This window comes from Apis florea, unplaced genomic scaffold (assembly GCF_048593485.1).
Source record: "Apis florea isolate Af1SG1 unplaced genomic scaffold, ASM4859348v1 contig_1789_pilon, whole genome shotgun sequence".
Lineage (NCBI taxonomy): Eukaryota > Metazoa > Arthropoda > Insecta > Hymenoptera > Apidae > Apis > Apis florea.
Window position 1 is genome coordinate 1,122,740 of NW_028256481.1, and position 17,178 is coordinate 1,139,917.

Consider the following 17,178-nt stretch of genomic DNA (forward strand, 5'->3'; position numbering starts at 1 on the left):
CCGGCGCATTGGATTTTCCAAGAGTAGCGCGCGCATTCCCATCCTTTCCCTTAACACCGCGTTACATCCACATCCACCTTTGCGTCTCTCCTCAGTTACTCACGATCCTGGCGCGGTGGTGCATCCATCCGGCTTTGGCAAGGCGCAGGAGGGCAACGAGAGAGCAACTGTGTCACTGGGCCGTGTGCGCGTGACTTGGCCACGTGATTTCCTTCGTTCGGTGCTGCTCTCCCCGCCATCATCTCCGCCAGATCCCACCAACTCAACTCGAGGGGAGAGGATATCTTCCCCTCGAGTGCGCGATATCTTCTTTGGCGATTTCTTCTCCCTCCCTCGAAAAGTGTGTGCGTGCGTGTGTGTGTGTGTGTGTGTGTGCGCGCCGCCGCCGCCCCCTCGCTGCCTCTTTGTATCTCGAGTAACACGTAACAAAACGTAGGTACGTAGCAACGAACGTGGTGGAAAGGAATGGATTGTCGAGGAGACGATCGAGGAGACGATGGAGGAGTATACGAAATTCATTTTGCAACTTTTTCCTCCTCTTCTTCTTTCGTTTTCGAAGAATTCGTTCGTTGTGAATGCGTGAATTCTCTCCGATGATTTTATTCGGTATTATTCGGTTGGTGAATTGGTTTCTTGTTTCATTGCTTAATTGTTCCATTTTTTGATACGTTGACAGTGTTTGTTCGAAGACAAGAGTTTCGTCAAGTGATCGATTTTACACCATTATGCTCTCGGCCTCTGTGCGACAAAAGCAATTTCCCTTTTGCGCGTAATAGGCCACGAGTGTAAAAACGTGTTTCCACACGTGTTTGTCGCACCAAGAATCCGACAACTGTGATGAAACAGAGAGTATATGCATTTTTTCTTTTATCTCCAAGTTCTTCCTTCTGTTCGTTTAATTTTCCGTCTTCCATTCCCCCCACGAATAATAAATGAATTCGAAATTGAATCGAGTCGTGTTGAATCGGCCTGGATCGGAGAAATAGTAATTATTTTATACTCGAGGACGAAGTATTCTACTCCAATAATGAAAATTGTCTTTTCATTATTAATTTATTCTAATCGCTTAATCGGTACACGTTCTCTTCCAATAAATTACAATTTTATCTTTCAATTCTATTCTTCGTTCGCGAAAATTTAAAAAATTTTTAAACGAAACAATAATTTCGAATTGCATTTCTATCGATCCGATCAAAGCTAGAAAACGAGTCAAAGACGACTTCAGGTAGGCGAACGACACTCCCCTAATTGATTTATACGCGATGACAGGGTGAGCCTAACGTGCGTTTAGAGTAAGAACGAAAAAGAACGGCTGATGTCGCTGGGAAGTGAACGGGAGAGTATTTGCTATTCCCAGGTGAGGGCACGTGGCGATGCGGATCCCTCTCGATAAATTTCACACGATGAAATAATGGTTTTAGACGTTTCCACCGAAAACATGCACAAACGTCGCTCCCTCGATGGAAGCATACAGGAACAGGCTTTGCCCATCCCAGTTCAGATGTTCCTTTGGAGACAGTTGAGGTACACACGAGCCACTTGTTTAGAAATTATTTCGCCTTGTTCCATTAGATATCTGAGAAATTTTACAATCTGGTTGGAATGGAAAATAAGTGTTATCGAGGAAAAATATCCGGATTACATGATGATTCGTAATTCGAAAAATATTATTCATCAGAAGGGATGTTGACGCGTCGATTTATAGACGAATATCGTTATGTAAAGAGGATTCTTCAGTTGTGTAAGAAGTTTTATTTCATTCCGATTGCTTAATTCGTCAAGTATAAATTTATGACTGATATCATATACGTGCACGCTATATAATTGTCGGGTGAAAAATGATTCTATTAAAGTCTACCAATTAAAATTGAATCTATTAACGATGCGTAATATAACGTCGACATGCCATACCTTGATTTATAATAGATAATTTTAATCATTGTTCCATTAACTGATTCGATAATTTTATTTATACTTTTAATCAGACGGTTTCCGGATATTTGTGAACGATAGCGTTTATTTTTTTATTAAAGCAAAAAGTGTTTGCAAAAATTTAATAATAAACCATCGATCAACGAGATACCAACGATATATTTCGTAATGTTGTAATGTTTAATTGCACGTTATACACAACGTGATTTGTAAGAATAAAATGGCGTTGCAAATACTTTTTATAGCCACTGTTGTACGTTGTTTAGAATTTTCCACAATCGATTCATATATTCGAATTGTTATGTCGTAACACAATTGTACAGAATAATTTGCATATTGCAGGCCATTCATTCGTGCGAAACTTGGCAAACTTCACGAGGCATCCTGCACGGTAAAAATTCATATACCTTCGTTTCTTTTTAATTTTCGTGAAACAATTATTTCAGTTAAATTAATTTTTCAAATTATCTAAATCATATTCAATACGATCAAGTTAATTGTTTCGATTCAAAGTGATTGCACAGAAAGTCTCGCGACACAAGACGCACGATATTTCTGACCGCAGAGCTGAGATAAAAAAATAATATTTCAAATTTGTAGGTACCTTTAACACAAATGGAGGAACAATTTGTTTCGTGATTGTCCACGAATTGTCAACTTGTTCTGTTCATTTGCCTTGTTCGAGTCGATTTCAAATTTTTGTCTCTTCAAATTCGATAAGTAATATTTTTAATTTTAAAAAGTTTCGACGAACCATCATCATCATTCGAAAATTTCGAATGAAATAAACGACAAGTCTCAATGAAACAGATACAATTGTTGTCAACGATAAAATTTTCATTGACTTATCATGGAAACTTTATTCGAGCGTTTCTTTCTTTTTTTTTTGCACTCATGGAATCCAAAAAAAAAAAAAAAAAAATTCGAGAAAAGGATTTCACGTCGTGCAAAATCCTTATCAACCATCCCATCAGCCTTTCCAATACCTACCCGACCTGCACTAACAATGTAACCTCCTCCACGCTGCCGCCTCCACGTGTCACCTGCAGTTCTGTCAACACGCGCCAGGCCATCATGTAAGTTCGCTGATACCTGCCTGCTCCCGTGCTGCTTGCCTACCCTATTTGCATAATTCTGTATTCTCTGATTATTCCAATCGGTTCGATTACTAGAATTTACTTGATTTGTGAAAACACGTTATATTACACTCTTGTTGCATGACTCTTTTCGCCGCAGGCTGGAAAAGTTTCGAAAACGAAGGAAAGTATTTGTTTGAAAGGATGATATTACAATGATGAAAATTGAAGATGAATACATTTTACATTTAACAAATAAAATTAGATTATTTTATGATGATTAGATGATTCAAATTGGAAGAATGTTTTTTGCATTCGTCTGTACACGATCTAAATTGAAGGGATGAAAGAGCTTTCGAAGAAAACGGCACGCTTTTTCTTCCAAACACCGTGTTCAGTTCGTCTTTAATTTTTAAAGAGATCGAAGCTACATTCGAAATACGTGTTAAACATCCTTCTTACTATTTTTTGAAATTCGAGTTTAAAAAAGTTTCAATGTAGTCGTCATTTCCTTATTGAAATATTTTCCGGCAATTAATTTTTAATTCTAAGATTAGCCTCTTTTATTTTCACTCTTACTCTAAACAATAATGTCTAAGAAGAAAAGTAAGTAAAGTTTCGAATTGGGTGAAGGCAGAAACGAGTGGTTGATAAAATGGCGCGCGCCTTGGCGGCCGCCATTGCACGATTGATCAGAAACGTGGAGTGTGAACAGAAAATGAATCTTCGCACAATCGTGTTATTTATCGTTCTTTCGTTTTCGAATAATTCAAATGTGCAATTATTTTCAGCCGATCCACGTACAAATATTAACAAATATTAATTATTCGCTTTATTTTTTCAATATCTCTCAATATCTTTCTTTGTTGAATATTTTTGTCTAGCTTTTTCTTTTTTTTTTTTTTTTTTTTTTAGTATCAAAATTAAGTAGATACACACAGCTTCGAATACATCATAAGCTGATACGTTTCATTCATTCATTCTTTTCTGTACTTTTTCTTTCCAAAACTTGAAGTAACAAACGATACTCGCATAACTGTAATATTCTTACTCTCTGAAGAATATCTAAGAGAGTCGTATCTAAGCACTCCAACAATATCTCTCTATAATCTTTTGTTAATCTCGTGCAATGCAATTTTACTTTGCATCATCTATTGCAAGTATTCTTTCTCCTCTTATTCATTTTTCTCACTGTTTTTTTACGACTTCTCGTAAATTTGCTCCGCGATCGATATTATTTTGCAACGTTAATCTTGATTCTCTGTTTTTTCACGCGCGCGCGCACGCACGCACACACACAAGGAGACCAAAGAAGCTTGTACGGTCAGTATCGCAGATAAATGCCAACTCTTCACTTGAGAGATTACAATAATATTCAATTTTGTGCAATTGCAAATCACGTTTGATGAAAACGTAAATCCTGAATTTTCGTAATTTTCTCCGATAAAAAGTCTGTTTGGATGTAAATTTAAATGTAGATCCTTTCGAGAAAAAAAAAAAAAAATAGGAAGATATATCGGAGAAATAGCTAATTCGAACTCTAAGCTAAACTCGTGACTGTTGGTTGACAGTCCCTGGAGAAGGTGTTGGTTCAGAATCTTCACAATGATTTAACACGCTCTTTGAGCCTGATACTGGGCACGGTGCCACGATGGCGTTTGATCCAAGCGGCTCTTCCCTACGTCCTCCATGCCACGGCCAATCTTCTGCACAATAGGTGAGAGATTCTCTGTCTTTATGCACGCCCCTCCCCTTTCGTCTTTGTTTCTGTATCTTTTTCCCCTCCTTTCCTGTTTTAAACGGCAATTGACGTTTCTCGTCAATCATCAAGGAAGGATTTTCAAACTCTCGGCGCCATGGAGACGACTCTGCTTTACATCCTTCACTGGATACTACTCGACGCCGCTGAAGAATGCGCGGAGACCGACGCCGACCCCGGCAACCCCTTCTACTATCTCTTTTCTATACCCACTATGAGCGTAAGTGAATTCTTTCTCGTCTCGATTTTCCCCCATATTTTTTGTTTTCGAATTTTTATTAAGCGCGACGGAAAGTGAATTTCGCGAACGACCGATCGTTTAATCAGAGAGAAACAGGGATATTTTTGTAATTGTATCAAGTCGCACGAAATTGCTATGGCATTTATTTTTAGTATGCGAATTTTATCTTTACTGGTTGATTTTATATTTATTTTTTTTTTTTAAAAAAACTATCGTGCTCGCACTGATAAGATTTTTAAATACGACGCCATCTTTGGGCGTCAAAGATGGACGAGATTTTCAAATATTTCGCGTTTCGATCTTAATCATTTCCTTGCCCCAATTTTTAGCAGGACAATAATTCGAATGCGATTTTTAAAATCTTTTTTTTTCCAATTTTATCTTCAGTGATATGATTTTTTGAAAAAAAAAACTATCATGCTCGCACTGATAGAATTTTTAAACACGACGCCATCTTTGGGCGTCAAAGATGGACGAGATTTTCAAATATTTCGCGTTTCGATCTTAATCATTTCCTTGCTCCAATTTTTAGCAGAACAATAATTCGAATGCGATTTTTAAAATCTTTTTTTTCCAATTTTATCTTATATGATTTTTTTGAAAAAAAAACTATCATGCTCATACTGATAGGATTTTCAAATACAAGGCCATTCAAATATTTGCGTTTCGATCTTAATCATTTCCTTGCTCCAATTTTTAGCGGAAGAATAATTCGAATGCGATTTTTAAAATCTTTTTTTTCCAATTTCAATCTTCACCGATATGATTTTTTGAAAAAATTATCGTGCTCACACTGATAGGATTATCAAATATTTGCGTTTCGATTTTAATCAGAAGCAGAGCAATAATTCGAATGCGATTTTTAAAATCTTCTTTTTTCTTTTCCCTACAGCTATTCGTCTATCTATTCGCACCGTTGTGCAATCATCTGAAAGACATCGATTTCAAAACGAATCTACGGTTGGAGAACGGGTTGAAAATATGGTCGGCCATGTACGAGTGCCGCCACCCGGATACACCTTGCTTCACCACACACTGTCGGATCAAACCGCAAGCTTTGTGGAGCCGATCTTTCAAGACTTACAAGCAGCATCAAATGTCCGACGACGTGTTTGTCGGAAGAAGTAAACAGCATGCTTTGTTATCGTTTTCTATTTTTATGCGCTGCAGTTTCCATCAATTCTTATAGGCAATCAAACGTGAGAATATATTGCGCGAGAGTAATTTTCATTAACACGTTCGTCGCCCAGCGTGATTTCGTTCAGTTTCTCCCAAATGTCAAGAAAGACAGTAATTTTAATACATTTTTATTTTATAATTCTGTAACACCGATTCTGAACCAGTTGTTTTTCTACAGCCTCTAATTTCTATTGCTTCTTCGCTCCTTAATTCGTCCAAAGTTTCCAATACGCTAGTTGGCTGTCAAACTTCAACTCAGTTCAACGCGATACAATTTTAGATTTAAAAGATGATACAAAGATGCAGAGTAATTCGCTGACAGATCACACTTGTCCCTCTTTTCTCGATTTCAAAATTCATATTTCATATTTCAGTGCTTATTTCATTAATAATTATTATATTCATTCACATTAATAAATATACGTATTTACATTATACAATATAATTACATTATAGAGACACTTTCTGCTTGATTAGTAACATGTAAATACAAGCGTTAAAATCTTATTTTTCAACATGGCAATTAGAACGTGTTAACGATATTATTCTATTCTCATCTCGTGTAATACGAAGCAACATCACGTAATTTCGTTTCGATATTTGATCCAGATGTAATAAGCCCATACTCATCAAAAGTATGATTTGTCTCTTTCAATGGATATAGAACAAGTTTATTTTATTTATATTCGTTCGGTTGTTAGATATCGAAAGTCCACCCAGTCAATCCGTCAGCGCGTTCTCGGATCAAAGTTCGGACAAACCGTCGGCCAAGCAATTGGACGAGGACGTGAGTAAGAGAGAAAGAGAGAGAAGAGAGAAGAGTGAAAATATTTGATCGAATTTTTAATTTTATCAGAATATTTGGGTGTCGTCGCCGAAGGACACCGTGTTCCCGGAAACGATCCCCGAGGAGAGCTCTGGAACCGAGGACGAGCACGTGGTGAGTGTCGAAAATTACGAAATAATCGTTTCTTGATTCGACCCGATCGAAATGTGAAATGATAAAACGTGTATCAGATGATCTTCAGGCTGCCATCCCTGAGCGAGTCGGAGAAGGCGCTCGACGGGGTAAGGGAAATATGGAATTTTGTTTTTCCAAGCATTCTGAGAATAGATGTAATAATAATAAAATTCACGACTTTCATCTTTCCATTCTTCTCTTTGCAATGTCATTCAACATTTTTATTTCATCGAAACTTTTCGAAGTACTATAGTTTATTATAAAATTTGATTAACAATCAAATTTCAAAGTTGGATTATAAATCGATAAACAGAGGATTTCCATATTTCAGGGCGAAGCGAGCATCTTTCACGTAGCGATGGGCAAGACGACAGGTTTCTCCAAGTTAAGGATAGAGCAAGTCACAGCAATTTCAGCACTGGACACGAGGCAATATCAAGAGAAATCGTCGAGCATTGGGTAATTTTTTTGTTTTGTATTATTATTATGCGTTTTCCACGTTAATGAAAATGAAAATTGTGCGCGTGCCAGAGGTCTGGAGAAGGAGAAGGAAGATCAGAGAATGGAAACGGTGGATGGGTCGAAAACGAAAGGATCTCTGACTCAACGAGGCCCCGGAGGTGACTCGAGCATCGGAGGATTGACGAGCAGTTGCCCTGCCATCGATGCAGACGTTCGAGCCGCCACTTTCCTCGACGTGGCTGTGCTTAGGTGCCTTTTCGTCCCCCAATGGCAGGAGGAAGGTGTACACTGGGCTCTACAATTTTTATACCATAGGCACGTATGATCGAGTCGATTAATTTTGCACGAATTTTTGTTTCCTCACTCGTGATAATAATAATAATAATCGATAATCGCGATCGTTGAAACTGTTTTAAGAGTGTAGATTTTGGTTAGGGAATTTTTTTTTAGAATGAACATTAACACATCATTCAATGTCGATTCAATTTTTTCAACAAGAAAGTACATTCAGATTTTTCATTCTTTCGTTAATAAAGCTTCGAAGATTTGAATAAGCAATATTTAGCTCTTTTCTTGTATATATATATTATTTTATTTTTTTCATTTAAAATTTAACAATCTTCTCTGTTCTTGTATCACTCGAAATTATATAGTTAAATTGAAACGTATTTCGTGTATTTGGGATCGTTTTAACCCTTAAAAAATGGTGAATAGATTATGCATGATAAACGAAGAGACATCTGTACAACAAATGCCACGTCGACGTAGTAATTCATTACCCATACCTAAGATAGAAGTTTCGATTTATCAAAGTCCTGAGAATAAGAAGAAGGACGTGTCGAAAGATTTCATGGAAGTGCCGGAAGTTCGAGATGTTTCCCTGCTGACTGGTACGTTTGTGAAAATATTAACAAATTTTGTGAGAATATTGATAAAGTGTTTCATTTTTCTTTTTTTTTTTCGTGTTCCAATTTAGGCCACGATGGAGACACGACGAGTCACACGAGGCGAGCCAGTGAAAAATCGAAAAAGAGAATGAAAATGGCTGACCTTAAAGCATTTGTTGAGACAAAGTTATTGTCAAAATCCGAAAAGGCACTCGAAAAAATTGGCCAGGAAGATTCGAAAATGTTATTCGACCAGGTAATTGACGTAATAATTTTTCATCCATAATTAATAAACTATATAATTTCACAACTTAAGTCTGAAGGTTTAAAGAAGGATTCTTCAAACAAAAATAAGTTTTTAAGTATCCTTAAACGCGAGCGATCGTGTAATTTCTATATTAAAATTGGGAAAAATTTGAACCGTTATAACTCCGAAGATAATGATCTCTGATCGACGAATCAAAGATCGTTAGAAGCGCGCAACTTTCTTCTTTAAAACGCACTTTCATTTATCTCGATACGACTTCCGGTTCCCGAGATATCCTCTTATAAAGCAAAAGTAATTTTTAATCGTATACCTCAAGCCCTATTAAACTCTATTAAAATTGGGAAAAATTTGAACCGTTATAACTCCGAAGATAATGATTTTTGATCGACGAATCAAAGATCGTTAGAAGCGCGCAACTTTCTTCTTTAAAACGCACTTTCATTTATCTCGATACGACTTCCGGTTCCCGAGATATCCTCTTATAAAGCAAAAGTAATTTTTAATCGTATACCTCAAGCCCTATTAAACTCTATTAAAATTGGGAAAAATTTGAACCGTTATAACTCCGAAGATAATGATCTTTGATCGACGAATCGAAGATCGTTAGAAGCGCGCAACTTTCTTCTTTAAAACGCACTTTCATTTATCTCGATACGACTTCCGGTTCCCGAGATATCGTCGTGTAAAGAGAAGAGTAATTTTTGATCGTTTACTATCTCCATCCCTGTTATTTACTCGGACCTCTCGCTCGCACCTTGCCTCACTGACCTATCTCAAACTGTCAGGTAAGCGACAGACAAAATTCTTGGAAAAACGCGTAGTACGCACTTCCAGGAAGATAACGTATCGTGAGTCGCTCGTTCATTCGCAGTTTCTTGAACGCTATGAAAACTTTGAGCTCTTATATCTCGGCAACCGTTTGAGATATCGGGATAAAACAAAAACCGATCTCAATGGTACGATTTTCTCTATTTTTGGAATAGATTTTGATGACGGAAAAAATTTTTCAATTCACGAAATCTCGTTTAATTAATTTTGTGCGAATGGATGTGAAGTATATTCGATAGTAACGCGTTTTAGGTGTATAAAAATTTGTCATATATTAAAAGTAGAGTTTATTCTTTTAGAATGTAGTTTAATATAATTAAGGTAAATTTTATTTCCATACAGGACAGCCATAGGAGCCTCGACACAGGGGACGATAATTTAACGAGACCGACCTCGACGATGTCGAAAATTTTTGAGGCTAAGGACGTCGATCGCATGAAACATCCGACGAATCTAATAAAAGGGAAAAGCATGCCAAGTTTAAGGTAAGGGAACGCACTTGCAAGTAAAATCTAAATCTATCTCAGAATCTTTCTATTTTATATAAACTTCTTTTTCTTTTCATTACGAATTTTACTTCTCTTTTACTTCTCGTACTTACATACACGTTAAACGACGATCCTTTCGATATCGATAGTTGCATATTTCCGTTGAAATTTTTCATACACAAAATATTTATCCTTTCGATCGGATAATTTATCGGTGTAATTTGTGTATGTGCGTGCGATACGAATCTTAAATCAATTTTGCCAAATAAATTCGAGCAATGAGATTGAAAGTGAAGATTCCAATTTTTTATGGAAAGATATAGCAATGCTTAAACTACTGTACGCTGTAAGAAACGAAAAGCATTTTGGATAATTAATTTTTCTCTTCGAACGTAGATTGTAATCAGTGTTGGGTAGTATTATATCATATGAAAAATGGCATCTGTCAGCATTTAGTGTTGTCTAGATTCAATGTATTTTATTCATTTATTTAGAAAGAAATTTTTTTATACAATTGTCAATCATAGGAGGTTACAGTAAGATATTCGTATTCGTTAAATTATAATTAATTACGTTCGTCTTAATATGTGATTAGATAGATAGATGCCACTTTGTTGGTTTTTACGATAGTTTCTATATATATTCGTAGGTGAAAAGTGTAATGTTTTACGCTTATTTTAATTATTTATTCCAATTATTATTAGCACGATAAATTATAATAGTTAATTAGAATAAATTAGATATTGATATTAAATTTATCATTATTATATTATTACAATATTTCGTATTTATAAGCATAATTTCAAGGCGAATTTTTCAGGCATCTATTTCTCTTATTTTTAATATATATATTATATTCAATTTATAATAATTGAAACGTCTGTTTAGAAAGATTGCAAGTGCATTGTTCTGCAGCTTGTATTACTACCTCAGATTACCTTATATGTTACAAGATTTCAAGAGAAATTCATTTCTTACCCAACACTGACATATTTTTTCCAACTATATCTGAATTTTCGATAGATTATCCCAAAACTGTGTTATCCTAATGAACACGTAGATTCTTCATAATGTTATACATCGTGAATAAAATGAATTTTTAACTTAAAAACACATATATTTTTAAATTGTAAATTTGCAAACATATTTTAAACGAGATAAAAAAGGACATTATACAATTGGATGAATATTTTTAAATTTAAGATAATTGAAAAATTCGTAATGTGTCATATATTTAACATTATTATCATTTTCAAAAGTATTCACAAGAACATATTGTTGTAATTTTTTAATATCTGAGAATAAATCATTTCTAATCGTTATTTAAATACGATCGAATGCAATAAATTTAAGAAAGAAAACAAAATTTTCAAAAATACTGATTCAAACAAATTCAATTTCTCTGTTAATTTCATAATTTTAACAGAGTTACACTTTTGAGCGTAACAATTTTTTACATTATACAAATTTTCTCCCAATTTTTCTCCAAATATCTAAACATTTTAGAATAACCGAATCCAGAAAACTAACTTTGTTTAAAAAATTTTACAAAAATTTTAAACGAAATGAAAAGAGACATTACACAATTGGACGAATATTTTTAAATTTAACAGATAATTGAAAAATTCGTAATGTGTCATATATTTAACATTATTATCATTTTCAAAAGTATTCACAAGAACATATTGTTGTAATTTTTTAATATCTGACAATAAATCAGTTCAAATCGTTATTTAAATACGATCGAATGCAATAAATTTAAGAAAGAAAACAAAATTTTCAAAAATATTTGAATGAATTTTGGTCCAAGATAAAAAAGCTATTTATATTAATTCAAAAATCTACTCTCAATTTCTCTGTCATCTTAATTTCATAATTTTAACATTCTCCACTAACAGAATTACACGTCTGAGTGTAACAATATCTCACTTTACTATTTATTTAATTTTACAAATTTGTCCGAACAACTTTAGAACGACCGAATGCGCAAAAACTTTGAAAAAATTGTAAACAAAATAAAACACAATGAAATATAATCGTATACAATCGCCTACCTTCATTCGAGTAACACAGTTTTGCCCGCTATTCCATTAATTTGATTAAAAAAGAAAAGAGAAAAAAAAAAAAAAAAAAAGAAATCCCTCGTTACAAAAAAAACTTATGCGTAATGTGTTTCTCTGTGTGTCTCTCTCTTCTCTCTCTCGTTCGCCTTTTCACCCCCTGAACTCGTACTCAGCTGCTTGATTAACGAGCTGACCGCGGGAGGGTAAGTCATCAACGTCACTCGGAGGAAGTTCCGTACTGCAGCTCGGTTTACACGCTTCTTTTACGAGCTTCCTGCTTTCCGATAGGGCGCACAATTATCCTTATAAACACACACCACGCCCTAACCGCCTTGGCCAGAAACAACGGAATAAACACGTTTCTTTTCTCAAAGATATATTTCTCTCTCTCTCTCTCTCTCGGATATCGATATACCGCGATCCTTCTTTTCGTTTGTGTATTTTATACACAGCGTTCGTCAGAGGATGGATAAAAGTTTTTTCTCACTCAGTGTTCATAGTTGTTGTTGTTGTTATTGAGATAGATGAGATATATATATAAAAGGAAATGGCGTGTCGATCGTTCCATTTCACTTTCTCTCAGAAATTTGTCAGTGTCTTCGATAGCAAGGCGAGAGATGAAATAGAAGAGAAGGTGTAAATCCATCTTCTGGCGAAGTGCATTAGTACTCGTTTCGTTTGACAAATGCAAACAGGTTGAATCGTGTAATTTGATCAAATTAAATATTAATATTATTTTTTTAAAAAGTGGAGGAGAAATATGGCAAGATATGGTCTCTATCTCTATCCTCGTCTCGCTATTTTTAAATTATTGAAAAGCGTGTAATTCCATTCAACAAAAATCGCAGATCTTCGTTGCAGAAGAAAATAATTGTGAATTTTGGCAAATTTTGCATGGAACACTTTTTGTTTCTTAATTACACGAGTCATCTTGTATATCGAGATATGATTCCAAATAAATTTTTCTTGCCTTTATGCCCTTTGTTGAACACTTTAATTTGTTAATTTATCTAATTTAATATCTTTGATAATATTTTTTTTTCAAAAGTTTCAACATTAGTTTCGACGTCACATTCTCTTGCATTCCTGAGTATCGCTTTGTTTCGTTTCTCGCATGAAAATTTGAACACCCTCGTCTCATTATTTCCTAGTTAACCAACGTCATCAAGCTGTCCTGCGAAATTAATTCAGTCAGCGTAACACATCCCTCTTAAAAGAGTTGCAGAATTCATGAAAATGGAATTGTTATTTATTCTCGGGAGAATCGTTGATAGAAATTTGAAAAGTGAATTTTACGTGATGGAATAAGACGAAAAATACGAATAAGAAAAATTATGACTATTTAACTTTTATTTTTCGTTTATAAATATTTAAATAGTAATCTGAGAAATGCTTTCATCTTGGCAATTTAATCGAGACAGTTAGAAATTATTAAAAAATAATTGCCACATATTTTTTAATTCTAATTCCATTTAAATTATTCAATGTATTATGTAATGTTCTTCATTGAAAATATAAAATCTTGTGACATTTTTTTAATATATTTGTAGATTAGATATACTAAATTATTAAAAAGTAATGTACAAATTTTTCAATTTTAATACCATTTAAATTATTTTGCAATATTTTTCTCTGAAATAAAATCTTGTGATATTTTGCAATATATATATGTAGATTAGATATTAATTAAATTATTAAAAAATAATTTCCATATATTTTTCAATTCTAATTTTATATAAATTATTTTGCAATATTTTTTTTTCTGAAATAAATATCCTGTGATATTTTTTAATATATATTAAATATATTGAATTATTAAAAAATAATTTTCACATATTTTTTAATTCTAATTTTATATAAATTATTTTGCAATATTTTTTTCTATTCTATTTTTCAATTTTAATTTTATATTAATTTTATATTAATTTAATTTTGTATTAAATTATAAATTATTTTGCAATACATTCGTAGATTAGATATTAATTAAATTATTAAATGATAATTTCCAGATATTTTTCAATTCTAATTTTATATAAATTATTTTGCAATATTTTTTTCTATTCTATTTTTCAATTTTAATTTTATATTAATTTTATATTAAATTATAAATTATTTTGCAATATTTTTCTCTGAAATAAAATCTTGTGATATTTTGCAATATATTCGTAGATTAGATATTAATTAAATTATTAAAAAATAATTTCCATATATTTTTCAATTCTAATTTTATATAAATTATTTTGCAATATTTTTTTTTCTGAAATAAATATCCTGTGATATTTTTTAATATATTCAATATATTGAATTATTAAAAAATAATATACACATATTTTTTAATTCTAATTTTATATAAATTATTTTGCAATATTTTTTTTTCTGAAATAAATATCCTGTGATATTTTTTAATATATATTAAATATATTGAATTATTAAAAAATAATATACACATATTTTTCAATTTTATATAAATTATTTTGCAAAAATAATTTTTTCACTGAAGATATAAAATCCTGTGATATTTCGTAATGTACTTGTATACAAGATTAGATATACCAAATTTGCATATTCCCATTACAAAATTTTCAGAAATGATTAATTGCAATCTGTTAACCCTTAGATGTTCCCCTAGTAAAAGTAAAAGGAAATTAATTGAAATTTTATTCGTATATAAAAAATTGAATGCAATCATGGTTTCTTGGTGAACCGAGGAAACATTAATCATGCTTTGGAACCCATCAAGAATGAAAAGAGGTGAATTATAAAACAGGAAGCGCGATGATGAATATATCGGATAATCTGCAGATTAATGAATAGATTAGATAATTATTAAACTCTCTTATGTGAATTATTACATTATTCAGATTAATGCGTGAATTGAAAAAGATATTAACCCTTTAATCTGCAACTTATTCAGTTTTTTATTAAATTGAAAATAAGAGAGCATCGATTTCAACAAAATATCGTTAAGATATCTCTCGATAGTTTTGGACACGTATTTTTAGAAAATTGCGTGCAAAAATATTTTCGATATTATAAGAAATGTTTCTAAAATTTGGAATAAATTCGACTCCTTATTCTACATTTTAGTTTCACGTTGATTAAAAATTATTCTTACTTCTTTTATTAAATAAGACGAGGTTCTCTGGAAAGAGGAGACTCTTTGTCAAGTTGAAAGCATTTCATATGCCAAAATAAAAAATATCACAATTTCGTCATAATATTCTCGTCTTGTCTCGTCATCGATGAATAGAAACACTCTATGTGTTGCAAATAATAACATTATGCAAATTGTTGTTACGCAACAATTCAAAATATATGTCATCGAGAAATAATTACTTTTAAAATTTTATACTCCATTAAGTGTACATTTTAGCCCACGTAATTTAAACCTACGATTTAACTTATGATGCAACTAAAGATGCACCCCTTTATGACTGCGCCTAATAATAAATTAACCTCATATTTTACATTTTATTTAATTTAATTACAAGTATGATTGTTACTGATTTTCTTTTTTCTTAAAGTGAAAATAATTCATTAAATAAATAAATGAAAATTTGCATAATAAGTTTTATAAAGTAATACTACTAATTAAGGCGTATAAAAATAAATCTTATATAAAATTTTTCTATATAAATGCAAGAATTAAAAGATTTTGCAGGAAGAGAATGATAATTTTATTATCTTCGAATTATATTATTGATTTTCGTATAATTTATCTAAATTAAAAAATTTTACTCAATTTTGAAGAGGAAAACTTTTTAAAAACGAATAATTCAGAACAAAATACGTATCATTCTGTATACGTATTCTAATTTACAAATATAATTTTCCATATAAATTTCCTTGAAAATTATTCAAAATCAAAAAGTTTCAATTTCATATTTTATCTTTATTTCATCTCAGATCTGTTCTGCCCTCCTTATATCTCTCTTCTGGACTTTGAAACACTGGAGAAATTTATATTCAACAGAATTTTTCCTGATGTTAATTTATACGATACTTCTGATCAAATTCAAATTTTAAATTCAGAAGAGAAATATATCACGTAAAATTTTCTAAATTTTTTCGAATAATTACAACGATTTATGAAGAAAAAAAACATTTTATACAGATAAATTTACATAAGTTGAACATAACAATCCACAATATATTCTCAAATTTATATCGAACACTAATTTCTTACCAACCCCTTTTCAAACTAATCCACTTCAACACTCGTAAGGAGGGCAGTGTCCTATTATAAATATAATCTCACACAATCTCACGAAGGATATTCCCCTTGTAAATTCCATTCCCCACATTCTTCGAACCATCTTGAAACCATCGAAGTACTCGCAAGAATCGAGCAAATTATAATATACACAGTGAAAAAAAAAAAAAAAGAAAATAAAGAAAAGTTGAGGAGCACATGTCGAGCATGCAACGTGGAATGGCAAACGCACCAAAGTAGATAAGAACCTTAGAGGTCGAACAGTAGTGGCGCTTGACTCACAAATGTCCAAAATGGCATGAAGAGAATCGAAATGCAAAATATCCCTGTATATACCTTATACACACACACATATATATATATATACACACACACCCACGCACAAGATTCTGATCAATCTCGTCTTGTAGGTACGTTGGCGACACACGAATAGAGAGGAAACAAAGTCGATTTTACAGTCAATCGTACACAGCGCCTAACCCCATCATCACAGTTACGGAGCACACGCCTACCCCATCCCCAGATTTCATGAAACGACAGGTAACAAGAATTTCCAAAATTTGAATTTGAATTTTTTTGATTCAATTCAACAATTTTAAACTAATGAAAAATTGATAAATAATTTTGGACTAATTTGGATCAATTTCATTTTTTTAAAGATTTTGAAGTTTTTTTTAGAAAGAAATTAAAAAAAAAAATAGATAAAAAATCATTTAATAGGCATTATTTGAGGAATAAAATTGATTAGAAGTAATTTTTATTAATTTACCATGATTTGATTTAAGAGATCAACTCTTAACTCTTCTTCAGACATCTAATGA

General features: G+C 32.5%; 1 protein-coding gene across 1 annotated transcript in view; it reads left to right on the forward strand.

Annotated features, from left to right (window-relative positions):
* Positions 1 to 453: 453 nt before the first annotated feature.
* Positions 454 to 17,178, forward strand: part of unc80 (unc80, NALCN channel complex subunit) — a 46,326-nt gene continuing 29,601 nt past the window's right edge. The window contains exons 1-18 of the mRNA XM_086910293.1: positions 454 to 1,357; positions 1,422 to 1,524; positions 2,275 to 2,323; positions 2,982 to 3,008; positions 4,311 to 4,331; positions 4,580 to 4,725; positions 4,840 to 4,987; positions 5,901 to 6,132; positions 6,889 to 6,974; positions 7,044 to 7,127; positions 7,205 to 7,255; positions 7,480 to 7,607; positions 7,680 to 7,925; positions 8,325 to 8,500; positions 8,587 to 8,753; positions 9,936 to 10,078; positions 12,318 to 12,347; positions 16,768 to 16,897. Of these exons, the coding sequence (XP_086766419.1) occupies positions 1,439 to 1,524; positions 2,275 to 2,323; positions 2,982 to 3,008; positions 4,311 to 4,331; positions 4,580 to 4,725; positions 4,840 to 4,987; positions 5,901 to 6,132; positions 6,889 to 6,974; positions 7,044 to 7,127; positions 7,205 to 7,255; positions 7,480 to 7,607; positions 7,680 to 7,925; positions 8,325 to 8,500; positions 8,587 to 8,753; positions 9,936 to 10,078; positions 12,318 to 12,347; positions 16,768 to 16,897 (1,950 nt within the window). The 5' untranslated portion in view covers positions 454 to 1,357; positions 1,422 to 1,438. The remainder of the gene's footprint in view (positions 1,358 to 1,421; positions 1,525 to 2,274; positions 2,324 to 2,981; positions 3,009 to 4,310; positions 4,332 to 4,579; positions 4,726 to 4,839; positions 4,988 to 5,900; positions 6,133 to 6,888; positions 6,975 to 7,043; positions 7,128 to 7,204; positions 7,256 to 7,479; positions 7,608 to 7,679; positions 7,926 to 8,324; positions 8,501 to 8,586; positions 8,754 to 9,935; positions 10,079 to 12,317; positions 12,348 to 16,767; positions 16,898 to 17,178) is intronic.